This window comes from Oryx dammah, unplaced genomic scaffold (genome assembly GCF_014754425.2).
Source record: "Oryx dammah isolate SB20612 unplaced genomic scaffold, SCBI_Odam_1.1 HiC_scaffold_27, whole genome shotgun sequence".
NCBI classification, from domain to species: Eukaryota; Metazoa; Chordata; class Mammalia; order Artiodactyla; family Bovidae; genus Oryx; species Oryx dammah.
In genome coordinates, this window is record NW_024070211.1 from 117,622,695 (window position 1) to 117,636,761 (window position 14,067).

Below are 14,067 nucleotides of genomic sequence, written 5' to 3' on the forward strand. Positions count from 1 at the left end.
AATGGAGGTGGATTTTTTTTGAAGTCAAGTATTCACTTAGGAGTCAAAGTTAGACTTTCTGTACCAGTTACTCAGGTTTAACTAAAAACTCCTCTGGGAGAGGCTAATCCCACAATTACCAACCAAGTCGTGTGATGAAAAGTTTCTCACGGCAAACACAGTTTCCCTTCAAAGATTCTAATTAAAGTAAAACGAACAAACAACGAACAACCACACATGTAAGAAAAGAGATTCAAATGGTTTTGTTTTGCCTATCCAATTTCTACTAGGTAAAGAACATTTTCTTGTAGACTCTGAGTATGTTTATTTTCTGGAGTGAAGTATGCATATGCCTCTTGAAAATATTAGGCAAAATAAGATAGTAATGCTTTTGAATATGCTGTTTTCTTAGAAAGTCATCTACCTTCAACTGGTGGAACTTCCTCTTCTTCAGGGACAATGATTCGTTTTTCTTCCACCTTCTTAGGCACCTCAGGAACTTAAAAGATATAGATTGTTTTAGGCACTTAAAATGCAAGAACCAGGAGGAGCACATAAAGACCCAAGTTCCCCATTTTTCAACACAAGAGAACTAATAACAGAATACACATGCACCAGATGAAACACTGACGTTTCACAGCATCATTAATGAGACAAAAATCATAGGTTGGTGGTTCAAGATAAACACCATTCTATCTTTTACTGCTGGAGCCCCTATTATTTTTAGGAAGAGCAATGGGTACTTCAGGGACTGGTTTCTTAGTTATCTCAGGCTCTTTAAAGATATATAAGTTTAGTATTTTTATTTTATTTTTTTACAAACAACATACATAGATCAACATAAAATACACAAACACAGAGTAGAAGAACTGACATAGAACAAATACGGGTGCAGCAGAGTTTCAAGGGATGGTTACACAACAGCACACAGTGCAAACGCTTATGTGGAACATCCGTCCCTACGTGAAGAGCATCACAGTTCCACAGTGGAGGGCAGCAAACCCACCCCTGTTGGGAGTGATGTACCTTTGGCAGGAGGAGGCGCTGCTTTCTTAAGACCGGGTGGAGGCACCTTCTTTTCTGGTTCAGGTTTCTTAGGCACCTCGGGCACTTCAAAGATATTATTTTGTAAGTTCAGTTTCATGAACACAGAGACAACGGACACCACAATATTGTAAGTTATGTTAACCAATACTGGGAAACGGGCCATTCTGGCATTTACAGGTGAAGAAAGAAATGGCAGTGTCTAATTTGCTTGGGAAGAGCAGTACCTTTGGCAGGGGGAACCTCCTCTTTCTTGGGAATGATCACTTTCTTCTCTGGCACTTTCTTCTTAACCTCAGGCACTTTAAAGACATCATTTAATGATAAGAATTTATTGTAAAGGACAAAAAAGAGGGAACACAAGAAGTTCACACAGAGAGAGACTAACATGCAACAGTCGCTCAGGACAGGGATGTAGTGTAAGTCGGGAGCCCACAGGTAAGGATAGAATTAGGTGTCTTAGAGGAAGGGAGCAGCAACCTATTTGAATACCAGAAGATAGATGCTATCATTTCATCCACTTAAATTTCACTAGAAATTTATTAAATCATTATCTATAAAATACTTCTAAATTCTTACAATCCAATAAAGGACCAGCTTTATTGTTTTGCTGATTATAAGACTATTTAACCTAGTGGAAAGGTCATGCTTAAGTAGTAATGTCATAAATTTTGCAGAAAATATTGAGTTTTAAGGCATAAATATATATTGTCCCATACTATGCACTGATTGAATATGATAAATCTGGCTACTATTCATTCAATCATAGAGTCCTTCTATATACTGTACTTTCTTTTATCCTCACAGTAATATCTGAGCCCACTAGGACTGATATTAGTTTCCTCACTTTCTAGGCTTAGATCAGTTAAAGGACTTGCTCAGGCTAACACAGCAAGATACATATTCAAGGCTAAAATCAAAACCTGCTGGGCTACCATTTATATGTATGTATCAGAAGGCATACGCTATTAATCAGTGTTTTCACAAATGTATTAATCTTTTATCTTTTCATCTTGATGTTCTAAAGACACTTTATATAAATGATTGAAGGATGATGTTTAGGAAGATTAGATCATCACAATTTTCAGGTGCTTTTTGCATTGATAATTTAGCCTTGTAAAATATATATGGAAATTATGATGTTTAATAAAATTATGGGGAATTGGGTAGAACTTTGGGGGAAATTTTAACACATCTTTGTTCCTGAATACTGCTTTATAGCCAATTAAAAGTGGATATCAGAGTTCTTGAACATTTTCAGCAGTTAATGTGACTAGTTTATAAACATAAAGTTTCCTAAATCCCAGTTCTGCTATAATTTTTCTGGTGAAACTACGGATGAAGAATGTGTATGTACTTGGGGGAGGTATACCTTTAGGTGTTGGAGGTTCCACTTTTTTAGGAGCTGGAACAGGGACTTTCTTCTCTGGTACAGGTTTCTTTGGCACTTCAGGCACTTTAAAACATTCATTTTAAAACATTAAAAAATCACATGTACAGTACTGGATATGCAACGAAAAGACACATGAGAACAGGACCACAAACAACGAGATAACATTCTATGCCATGAAATCTGAAAAGACATTTAGATTACTTACAATAAACAGAGACACATAAGACAGACACAAAATAATAAGAACACACATATCTGGAATGTTCTCTAAGATTTAGATGGTAGGAAACATAAAGAGTATAGCATCATAGATAAAATTAGAGATGAACAACAGGATGGAAAGGCAGAATTCAACACAAAAGAGGCCTGAGGACTTCAAGAAGAGCTGCTATACCTCGTGCAGGTACTGGCACTTTAGGCTTAATTTCTGGAAGAGCTTCTTCGTTTTCAGGTACCACTTCTTCCTCAGGTACAAATTCTTCCTCCTCAGGAGGAACTTCCTCTTCTTCAGGAGGAACTTCCTCTTCCTCTGGAAGAATCTCCTCCTCCTCTAGCGGAACTTCTTCCTCAGGTGAAATTTCCTCTTCCTCTGGCAGAACTTCTTCCTCAAGGATAACTTCTTCTTCCTCATGGAGAAATTCCTCTTCAAGAACAATTTCTTCTCTATGTACAACTTTCTCTTCCCGGAGCAGTGCTACAGGAACTGGAACTGGAACTGGCTCACGTTTCTTCGGCACTTTAAAGATATTTGTCAATCGGACAAGCATCACTTTTATGTACAATATTCAAAACAGTGGGACAACATGAAAAGCTAATATTCTGTAGTCAAAAAGCATCAACTGTTACCAACATAAGTCATTATAATTAGTGAGGCTGTAGAATGCCAGTTAGTTAGCCGTTTTGTTTTGGGTTTGTTAGAGATTAATGTACCTTTGGGTGGGGGAGCCTCCACTTTTTTCGGAATAGGTGTTGGCTTCTTTTCTTCTGGGAGGACCTTTTTGGGCACCTCTGGCACTTTAAAGATATTATTTTTCTTTAAGAATGTGTTCATTTACGTGTCTTAGAGCAATAGACATAAAAAAGAATCACGAAATATCTGACTTAAATATTTCTAACAAGACAGATAATTGTTTACACCACATAATGTTATGGGAGAATTTATATACGAATATATATATAAATGTTGGGCTTCCCCAGTGGCTCATGGTAAAGAATTTGCCTGCAATGCAGGAGACTTGAGTTCGATCTCTGGGTTGGGAAGATTCCATGGAGGAGGGCATGACAACCCACTCCAGTATTCTTGCCAGGAGAATCCCCATGGACAGAGGAGCCTGGCGGGCTTCAGTCTATGGGGTCGCAAAGAGTCGGACATACCTAAAGTGACTGAGCACGCATGCACGCATATGTAAATGTAAGGGTTTTTTTTTTTTTTTTTCCCATGGGCTTTACATGGTGAAGTGATGTACCTTTTGCTGGTGGAGCCTCTACTTTCTTAGGAGCAGGAACCGGCACCTTCTTCTCAGGCACAGGTTTCTTGGGCACTTCCGGCACTTTAAAGAAATGATTAGAGAAACAGTTGATCCAACCTAGAACTTTGAATTCAAGCATAGTCTCAAAAAGATTATGACAAGGTCATAAGAGTATGACCACATTGTTTCAGGAAGCATTTTACTTTTAAAATAAAATCTTTTCTTTTCCATGAAGGAATACTAAAGCATTGCATCTCCAAGTAACACAGAGTTTAATTATTTACTCGTGCAAATTTGAAGTGTAAAAAATGTTTATGACATTGCAAGTTCATGTACCTTTGGCAGGCGGAGCTTCCACCTTTTTGGGAACTGGGACTGGCACTTTCTCCTCTGGTACTGGCACTTTCTCCTCTGGCACAGGTTTCTTGGGTACTTCAGGAACTTTAAAGACATAAAATAGGGTTAGTGTCACATTTTTCACCCATAGGTAAGAATTGAGCAATTTCAGGTCTATTGAAGTATCATAGATATTTGAACAATTTCACTTGAAGATTGAAAATAATAATCATAATAGCCACAAAACAAAGGCCTGGAAATGCACAAAAATTAAGATAAAGAACACTGAATAAATGTAGACTGCTATTAAAGACAACACTCAATGTCTGGTAAATGATGATTTTGCCCATCTTCATATTACAATAAAAATTTATATTATTCTAAGAACTTGACACTAAAGAGGAGGAGTCAAACACCAATCACCAGTATGCTTTGATGGTAAAATTCAGAGATGAATACACAATAAACTGCTCCAGTTACCAGCTGGGGGGTCTTTGTCTTGGCATCAATACTGTTAATATCATCATTGGGTAAGAACAGATGTGGCTCACCAAGTGATAGTACATGGGCAAATTATTACATTATTCCATGATGTATCACAAAGAGATGTACCTTTAGCTGGCGGAGCCTTCTCTTTCTTAGGAATGGGCACAGGAACCTTCTCCTCAGGCTTCTTAGGAATCTCAGGCACTTTAAAGATATTGTTTATCGATAAGTTCTTGCTACCAGTAACAACATATCCACACAAAGGACAGTGAACAAACAACAGGACAGTTTCAAACAACAGAGAGTAACAACTCAAAAGTTTTGAACTCAGAAGATGGCTATCTAGATGCAGATTAAGCTGGGAAAGAATCCGCCTGCAATGCGGGAGACTAGGGTTCGATTCCTGGGTTAGGAAGATCCCCTGGAGAAAGGAACGGCAACCCACTCCAGTATTCTTGCCTGGAGAATTCGATGGACAGAGGAGCCTGGCAGGCTTCAGTCCACTGGGTTGCCAAGAGTTGAACATGACCGAGCAACTAAGTTTTTTATACACTCATGGTATGAGTGGTGGTGTACCTTTTGCTGGTGGGGCTTCCTTCTTTTTGGGAACAGGAACAGGTTTCTTCTCTTCTGGAACAGGTTTCTTTGGTACCTCAGGCACTTTAAAGATATTATGAAGAATTTTGGAAATGTTTCAGAAAAAGATATAAAATGTGAAAAGCAATTGCAGAAATCAGGTTTCAGCCCCTATAAGTGTCTTTTCCTAATAACAAGCAGAATTGCTCATTGGTGCTAATATACCCCAGAATTTAACCAAACTGGACACTAAAGATGTTGCTGCTTATCCCTTGGTAGGAGATGTAATCTACCTTTGACTGGTACCACTTCTTCTTCAGCTATGAGTTCCTCTTCCTCATGAATGTACTCTTCCTCATGAATGTACTCTTCCTCATGAATGTACTCTTCTTCTTCTCCTTCTTCATAATATTCCTCTACGTGGGTTACAACTTCCTCTTCAAAGGCAATCTCTTCTGGTTCTTCTCTTTTAGGTACTTCAGGCACTTTAAAGACATTATTTTTAGGTTGGATATTTTCCCAATTACTTGATAAAATGAAGATACATTAGGAACATGGCCATTTGTAAAAGAAGAAGGAATAGGCTTCATCTTTCCCACAGAACTTTACACATAGAACTGAACATGAATTTCATACCAAAAAAGACAAACGACACATTAAGAAGAGTACATATAGGTACCTCTAACAGGTGCTGCTACTTCTTTTTTAGGAACAGGTACTTTTTCTTCTGTGACAACCCTCTTGGGCTTCATGGGCACTTGAAACAGTAAGTATAAGGAAATTTTATTTTCAGAAACAGGTCACCCAATTAATGCTTGCCCTACTGTACTTTAAGGATATAAAATGATTTTGCTAGTGTTTCTCCTATAGTAGATATATGATTGTTCAACTAAAGAAACTTTATATTTTCCATGGAACAGATTCTGAACCTCACTGGAATAAAAACATACAAAAGTACTCAAGGAGGTCTGGGGTAACCCCAAGATTGTGAAGTAGTGCTTAGTGTCTGATATCTCTTCTTGTATGAAACATCCTTTACCAAAAAGCTAAATTTACTTCTGGGTAAGTATACTGCCTGAAACTGCAGAGGAGCTACTTAGTAAAAAGCAGGGGGAAATGGTTAGATACTGAGTTAACTCTTTCTTCTATCTTCAAAATGACTTTAGGGTCAACAAACAGATCTTAAAAGGTGGTGTATATTGTTATATCATTACCTCAATTTAGATAAGTCAGGAATGTGCCAAATGGTCACTGATTTTAAATCCAAACATTGTATTTTAAATTCACTGTAGCTGTGTGTTAGGACAGCCATTGCATAAGGAGTTATGGATATATTCTACGATAACTTTTCCTTTTAAGATATTATCTTTTTATTCTGTATTTATAGATTTTTCTATCCAATATCCATCTAACAATTAATATAAAAGATATAAAACAGTGAGGGAAAAAAGCAAAACATAGCTGCTTAAGTTTTAAGAGAGACATTATAAAGGGCCACAATTGAGGAAGGAAATTATACCTTTAGCAGCTGGTTCAGTCACCTGCTCTTTTTCACGTTTGGTAACTGAAATGTGTATTTTTTCCTCAACAACTTTCTTTGCTTCTTCATGTGCTTTAAAGATATTAATTATTAAAGACCATTAAAACCAACCCACACGAATATCATGTAAATAAAAATTCATGAAACATGGAGAAAGGTAAGAATCAGCACCAAACAATACATTCAGTAAAAACAAAGAACATCAGACAAGGTAGTAAGACATGTTTATAGAATGTAAGTGACAAAGATGTTTCTGGTAGTTATTATGCTGCCATGTACCTTTGGGAGGTGGAGGTTTGAGTTTCTTAGGAATGAGCACTGGCACTTTTTCTTCAGGGACCACTTTCTTCGGCACTTTAAAATATCAACATTAACAGATTTAAAAACCTGATCCAGACATTTTAAGAGCAGTAAGAAAAAAAATAAAGAAATACGACATGCAACATAGGGGTCCCACACACACACACGATTGGCACACTGCCACTTCAACATGGATTTGTAGCTGGACAGACATGTAAGAAACACAGGTCTCATCACTAATAATGTTTTTCTCACTCTACCTTTAGCTGGTGGGGCCTTTGGTTTTGTGGGAACTGGTTCTTCCTGGATAGGCTTTACTGGGACGGGCTTCTCAGGTTCTTTAAAAAATATATACAGGGTATTTAATGTTAGACATTTTGACGTTAGGACATAAAAAATGATATTTCTTCAATGGACACAAAGAATTAAAATAATATATCTTATCTATAGCATAGCCATAGCCTTGAGAGGTGAGTAAGAATTAGAGGTTCAGGTAGAATAAGGTATAAAAGACTTAAACAAGCTTTTATTGCTATTTCTTCTTTGCTAATTTACTTTACTTAAACTAAGTAACTGTGACTCTTTTACATATTATCATTTCACTTGAGGTAGACAACATCATGGTTAAACTCCTCTCCATATAATATTTGTTTTTAATTCTATTTGTAAAACTATATAGAACATTCTCAAAGTTAGGCTATGAAACACCAAAAATTGAATAAATGAAATAATATTGATGCATTCTGAAATCCAATAGAATCTTATTCCTACAAATTTGATCTGCACAATGATAAAACGCAATTGTTTGTGTTGGACTTTCCTGTCTTTATTTTTGAAGGAATCTTTGTTATACTTAATGAAGGCAACTCCAAGGGTAGGATGTTTTCTCAATAGGCTATCCTGTTTGATAATAACAAGCTTCAGGATGAGAGAAGTTCAGAAAGTTTTGGTCATGTATTGGAATGATCAAGGGTACTTGCAGACAGACTCAGCCTTGTGGAGAAAGAAATTTAGTTTCATTTGTTTGATATTAGTAAAAGCAAAAAGGAGAGGGAAAACAGATTATGCCCAGAACCAAACTCTAACAGCAACTTTACAGGTTATAGAGAATTTTTTTTTTTCCTAAAAGTTATCCAAGAAAGAAAATTCTGAATTTCCCAAACAAAACAAAGTTCTTTTCAAATTTCTTTGGGTATTCAAAACTTTATCCTGTCCTAATGTCATTTGCATATATTTAATGTGGTGTCAGGTACAGAGTTCTGCTCATACCTGTGACATATGCTTCATGTTCTTTATACTCTTCATAATGTTCGAATTCACGCTCCTCATACTCTTCATACTGATCATATTCTTCTGTTGGTTCGTACTGCTCAAATTCTTTATAATCATATTCTTCATATTCCTCATATTCTTCTTCCCGTTCTACTGAAACAGCTTCTTCCTCTTTGGTGTAAGCCCATTCTTTCTCTGCTGTTACAGTAACTTCTGGAATAATATTGACAACAGCAGCATTTTACTTGAAGCCCATAGGGACCATCGTGACACTGTGCTGTGATTCCATTTCCTGGTAATGGTCTCATGCACTAGTTATAGGAGACCTTGACTGTCCTTCGCTGGCCAAGGTATTACAGAGTGTACAGTTGCTATTTACAAATTCAAATGTTAGATTCCCTGCCTCTAGTCAACAACCAGAAGGATGAGACTCAAATTAGAAACTAACAGGCAAAGAGCTGTATAGCTTCATGCTTCATTTTATTATTTAGTCAAAGCACAATATACCTTTAGCAGCCGGAATTTCTCTTTTTGCAACTTCAATGGATACCTTTTCTTCTTTAACAGCTCTTTTCCTGAGTTCAGTCACTTTAAAAAGAGTAATTATTGAAAGTGAATCACAAGATTCAAAATAATGCCTGTTAAGAGAACTTGTGTGTGTACAATTCAATGACAGAGATAACCATAGCTATGTTCCTTGTTTAAATGTTTCATTTAAGTGGTAAGAAAACTCTATGGCCTAAGAAATAAACGTGGTCTAACATATATATGAATGCTTTTTTCTAAGCTACTTAATACTTAAAAGACTTTGAATAACTTTAGGAAGATCAAGTAGTAATTATAAGAGAACTAAAAAAAGATAACTGGACAGCATAAACAATGATATCAAACAACCATTAGACAGAAACTTATGTTACATGAATAGTTTCTTCATTTTAATTCTGAGGTATTTCCATAACTTCTACCACCACAATGTAGAAGATTGAGGATTTAAATTTTGTTTAAATTTCATCCAATGTTGCCACACAAAACAAGCATTTCAGCAAAGGAAATCAGTATATAGACAAAAAAACATGAAAAGACAAGTACATTTTAAGGGAAGGTATCTACACATGTGTGGGTGAGGTTTCATTTTTTGTTTTTGTTTTTTTGAGGAGAGAGAGATTTGAGTACATTTTCTGGTATCAGAAATGTTTAGTTTTGAGATGATATGGAGTAGCATATGTATATTAATTACTTTGTAATACATAAATTATTTTGTCTAAGGATTTCAATTCCACTATGTGAGTTTCAATGCTTATAAGCTTATTTTGATTTTTGGAAAAGTTGGTGTACCTTTTGCTGGTGGTTCCTCCTCTTTTCTAGGCTTGAGTTTTGGAAATCTCTCTTCTGGAACAGCTCTCTTGGGTTCCTCAGGCACTTTAAAGACAGATTTCACTTTAAAGAATTGTCTCCCTCATTCAAACCACAAAATGGTAGTTGTGTAACAGCAGTTCAAACATAAAAGACTTGACATTTTCGTGATTTCAAACAGAAAACAATGATAACAATGACAACAAAAAACCAACACCCATAACTAGTGTATTTGGTAAAGAGAAGAGGGTAAGCAGAAGATTCTGGGTATCAAAAGACCCCGTGTACCTTTTGGTCTTGGAGGCTCCACTTTTTTAGTAACAGCAACATGAACTTTTTCTTCCTGGGTAATTTGCATGTGCCTCTCAGTCACTTGAAAGATAATTTTAGGATTATGGAGTTGTATTACTTAAAGTGGAATTTTAAAAAGTGTATTAAGTATATTCAGTTCAGTTCAGTCGCTCAGTCAGCTCTGACTGTTTGCGACCCCATGGACTACAGGACGCCAGGCCTCCCTGTCCATCACCAATTCCCCGAGTTTACTCAAACTCATCTCCATTGAGTCAGTGATGCCATCCAACCATCTCATCCGCTGTCGTTCCCTTCTCCTCCCACCTTCAATCTTTCCCAGAATCAGGGTCTTTTCAAATGCATCAGTTCTTCGCAACAGGTGGCCAAAGTATTGGAGTTTCAGCTTCAGCATCAGTTATATTAAGTATATTTGCCAGAGGCTTATGTGGTTTTAGAATATAATTTTATAAGGTACACACAAATAAGCTTCACAACAAGTGAGTAATAATCCACCATAGACAAGGCAATAATACATCAATCATTGTGGCCAACATACACCAATAACCTCCATATAGAAGGTGAGACCAGAGGACAGCAGTGAGAGGACAAAAGACAAGACATGTTTCTAGTTGCCGTGCTGGGGGACTTCATTTACCTTTGGTGGGAGGAGGTTCTTCTATCTTAGCCACTTTGGGAGGAGGCCTTTTTTCAGGAACTGGTTTCTTTGGTTCTTCTGGCACTTAAAAGACATTGCACGACACGGTCAGACGCAACACAAGTGTGAAAAACACTAAACACAAGCACACTTATTTCTTGCTAATGTCATAAAAATTTGAAGAATGTATCAATTTAAGATTTAAACACAAGCATTACTTAAGAATAAAGGAAAACCCAATATACCTTTGGCGGGCGGCACTTTTTCCTTTTTGGGAACTGCAGCAGGAATTTTCTTTTCTGGCACAATTTTCTTTGGTGCTTCAGGAACTTTAGAAATATGAGGTTTAAGAATATTAGTCTGCATTGCAGAAGAAGTGCCATTCTTTTGGGGCAAAGAGCTCACTTTATGAAAGATCACACATTTACACAAACATTAATGACTACAGTCAGTTAAAATGTTTACACAAAAGTTGGCAAAACTGAGGCAGTTACTCAAACTAAAAGCACTATCATAGCTATGAAGACAAATGTGTCTCATTTCTCTGAGACAGAATTGTACCTTTAGCTGGTGGAGGCTCCTCTACTTTAGCAGGAATTTTCGGTTTGGGTACGATTTTCTTCTCAGGCACTTGAAAAGATTATAAAATATATTTGTAGAAATGTCCAGATTCTTTTTAATAAAAATTTAAGGAATTTTTAAATTCAACATATTTACTGACGTTTGCAATACAGGCAATGAATTAACTATAAGAGAACATTTAGAATGGGACAAGTCCAACACACACAGGGGCTAGAGTTTATCTAAGAGTTGGTCTACCTTCAGCTGGTTCAGCTTCCACTTCCTCAGAAATAAAGTGCTCCTCTTCTTCTACAATGTATTCCTCAGGCTCCTCCATCACTTTAAAGATATCAATTTTAAAGAAGGTAAGCCTCTAGTGTTTTTCATGTTCAAATTTAGCTGTACTTTATTAAGTCAAAGAGTAAGTAAAATAGTCAACGTTTAACACCTGCCAAATCCCTGGTTGTTCTCATTTAAAATACCCAAAGAATAAGACTTTCATCAAACCATATGCCTTAATAAAGAGTACAGAAACTGTTTCAGTAACTTAATTTTTAAGTGTATCATAAAGATAACAACGCTTGTATTCACAGGAAGAACAGGACAAGCATAAGACATAAGAACAATTCTAGTGGCTGAATTAACAAGAACACAGGAACTTGAAGACAAGTATTAAGAATACAATGACACTGGATTTGAAGGCGCAGGGCAGAAATATATACTTGAAGAATTGTAAGTAGGTTTATAAGAAAGAAAAGACCTGTATTACATAGGAAAAACCTGCTGAGAACTTGGAATCAGGACTCCCCACTGCCCCAGTTTTACAAGAGTAGGTATGGTGAACCAGGTTAACAGTCTTCCTGTGATTTTTGAGTCTGTGTGTATAAGGTTAATTATAGAATAGAGGGATCTAGTTATGAACATTAGGAGTAAACTTAACAGGCTACCTATCTTTTCCTTAAATCTTTTGGACTTCATGAAAGCATAAGAATATCCTGCAGTGTTTTTCCTTTTAATTAGAGTCTATAGTACTGAAAGAAATTTATAATGCATACTGTCAAAGGCTGAAATTAGATTCGTGCAACGAGAACTTTCCTTGTGTACATGTTAAGCTTTTCCAAACATTTCTAGAAGGGATAGGACCCTTGGGATACATCAGATTCCTGACTTGTGCCTGACATCTCGGCCTTTCCCAGGAAGCACAACAGAACTGGAGGGCTTCCTCCAGGGAGTCAAGTCTTCTCTGTTCTAAGGCTTTCCATCAAGATTGCACATCTGGATTTCACATGGTATCTCCTTCCAAGTGGGGAAGAGTCAGGACTCCTTTTGTTAGCCAGAGACACATATTTCAAGGGCATCTGACTGTACAGTTCTATTCACCGTTTCATTAGGAAGACAGTACATTTATTAAGAAACTTACTGATTAATCTTTAAAGCAGAGGTACATTGAAACTTTCTTGCTAAAGTTCTTTCAGATATCCTGCTTTAGCATAATGCTGAACTTTAGCAGCAAACCTAGGGCAGTCTTAATTCATTAAAAAGGTTGAAATAAAGCTTGTTGCTCAGTCCTTAAACCATAGAGAACTAACATTATAGGCACGCGAACATCTGAATAACAGGCTGATCTAATAAAAGATATTTCTCTATTGCTCTCTCCATACATGGAACACTGGAAAGGCCTACGCGCTTAGTACTTCACTCTCAAGCCCGGCCAATAAGGTAATCTAATTCCTTGTTCATTTAAAATATGTGAGTCAGGCTACATTATTGAGTTGTGCTATCAACACTGTTTTGTGTTACCTATGTTTTAGACATTAGACTACATTCAGCTCACCATACTGAAACCAAGTCCCATCTACTGAAAGGGTAACTGTATATGAAGATGCCTGCACCTTTAGTTACCTGTTTAGTTAAATATGAAGCCCTGTCTCCTATATAGCCAAGTTAAGAGGGGGTGGACAATAAATACACTGGATGTTTAATTAATGCTTCTGAATCTTGTGGTTTGATCAAAAGACACATCAAATAAGGCCAGTAGATGTTCGCTGAATTTGTATCACTTTCATTAATCTGAGTACACAATCTGTGAAGGAAAACAGCTTATCAAGACTCCAGGTCACCACTAGCTTTATTTGCATTGTTTACCTTCATATTCTGTAACCTCCACTTCTTCCTCCTCCTCTCTTTCCTCTTCTCTATAAACTGAAATGGATACTCTTTCCTCTTCTTCTGAATATCTCCATCCCTTCTCTGCAGATATTTTAAAAGATGAGATTTAATTTAAATTCCACCTGAAGAGTCCGTTGAAGTTCGGATAATAGCCATGTGTTCCCTACGGGTGGATAATGTCCTTCTACCTGCTTAGGGGTGGAGCTTCATAGCACTTCCTCATTGCAACAAGGAAGAGAGCTGGTTTCAGAAGAGGGGATGGTAGGGCCAAGACCAAGAAGAATATTCAACTTATGCCCAAGTGTGGCCCCGTTCACGTTTATCCCACACTCACCATCCCATTCACTCTCTTAGAATGATTCAGGACCGATGCAGACACACAAAACACTCAGTCTCAGAGACTACAACAGACAGACAATACTCAGCACAACTTCTAAAGGAAATGATGTGGCAAGAAGAAAAGACTCACAGGGAACACACGCAAACTCATTTCTCCCCTCACGCCTGATGATATACCTTCGTGCCGCATGACCTCCACTCTCTGAGGAACTGTGACAGATAGTTTTTCTTCGGCAGCAAATCTTTTTTCTTCCATGATCGTTTTCTTAGAAACTTCAGCTTTAAGAAAGCATTAAAGTTAAAG

The 14,067-nt window shown here is 37.0% G+C and overlaps 1 protein-coding gene across 3 annotated transcripts in view; it reads right to left on the reverse strand.

Annotated features, from left to right (window-relative positions):
* TTN (titin) overlaps positions 1-14,067 on the reverse strand; it is a 274,747-nt gene that overhangs the window by 139,798 nt on the left and 120,882 nt on the right. Inside the window, exons 124-148 of one of the 3 annotated variants that reach the window (XM_040227719.1) lie at positions 13,941-14,042; positions 13,401-13,505; positions 11,514-11,594; positions 11,256-11,324; positions 10,940-11,023; positions 10,695-10,778; positions 10,037-10,120; positions 9,731-9,814; positions 8,903-8,983; positions 8,393-8,608; positions 7,384-7,461; positions 7,103-7,177; positions 6,803-6,895; positions 5,963-6,040; positions 5,577-5,768; positions 5,284-5,367; positions 4,834-4,911; positions 4,222-4,326; positions 3,883-3,966; positions 3,347-3,430; positions 2,811-3,152; positions 2,396-2,479; positions 1,251-1,325; positions 1,006-1,089; positions 404-478 (exon numbers count right to left, since the gene is read on the reverse strand). The exons of the other annotated variants lie outside the window; for them this stretch is intronic. Of the exons in view, the coding sequence (XP_040083653.1) occupies positions 404-478; positions 1,006-1,089; positions 1,251-1,325; positions 2,396-2,479; positions 2,811-3,152; positions 3,347-3,430; positions 3,883-3,966; positions 4,222-4,326; positions 4,834-4,911; positions 5,284-5,367; positions 5,577-5,768; positions 5,963-6,040; positions 6,803-6,895; positions 7,103-7,177; positions 7,384-7,461; positions 8,393-8,608; positions 8,903-8,983; positions 9,731-9,814; positions 10,037-10,120; positions 10,695-10,778; positions 10,940-11,023; positions 11,256-11,324; positions 11,514-11,594; positions 13,401-13,505; positions 13,941-14,042 (2,601 nt within the window). The remainder of the gene's footprint in view (positions 1-403; positions 479-1,005; positions 1,090-1,250; positions 1,326-2,395; positions 2,480-2,810; positions 3,153-3,346; positions 3,431-3,882; positions 3,967-4,221; positions 4,327-4,833; positions 4,912-5,283; positions 5,368-5,576; positions 5,769-5,962; positions 6,041-6,802; positions 6,896-7,102; positions 7,178-7,383; positions 7,462-8,392; positions 8,609-8,902; positions 8,984-9,730; positions 9,815-10,036; positions 10,121-10,694; positions 10,779-10,939; positions 11,024-11,255; positions 11,325-11,513; positions 11,595-13,400; positions 13,506-13,940; positions 14,043-14,067) is intronic. 3 annotated transcript variants of the gene reach the window in all.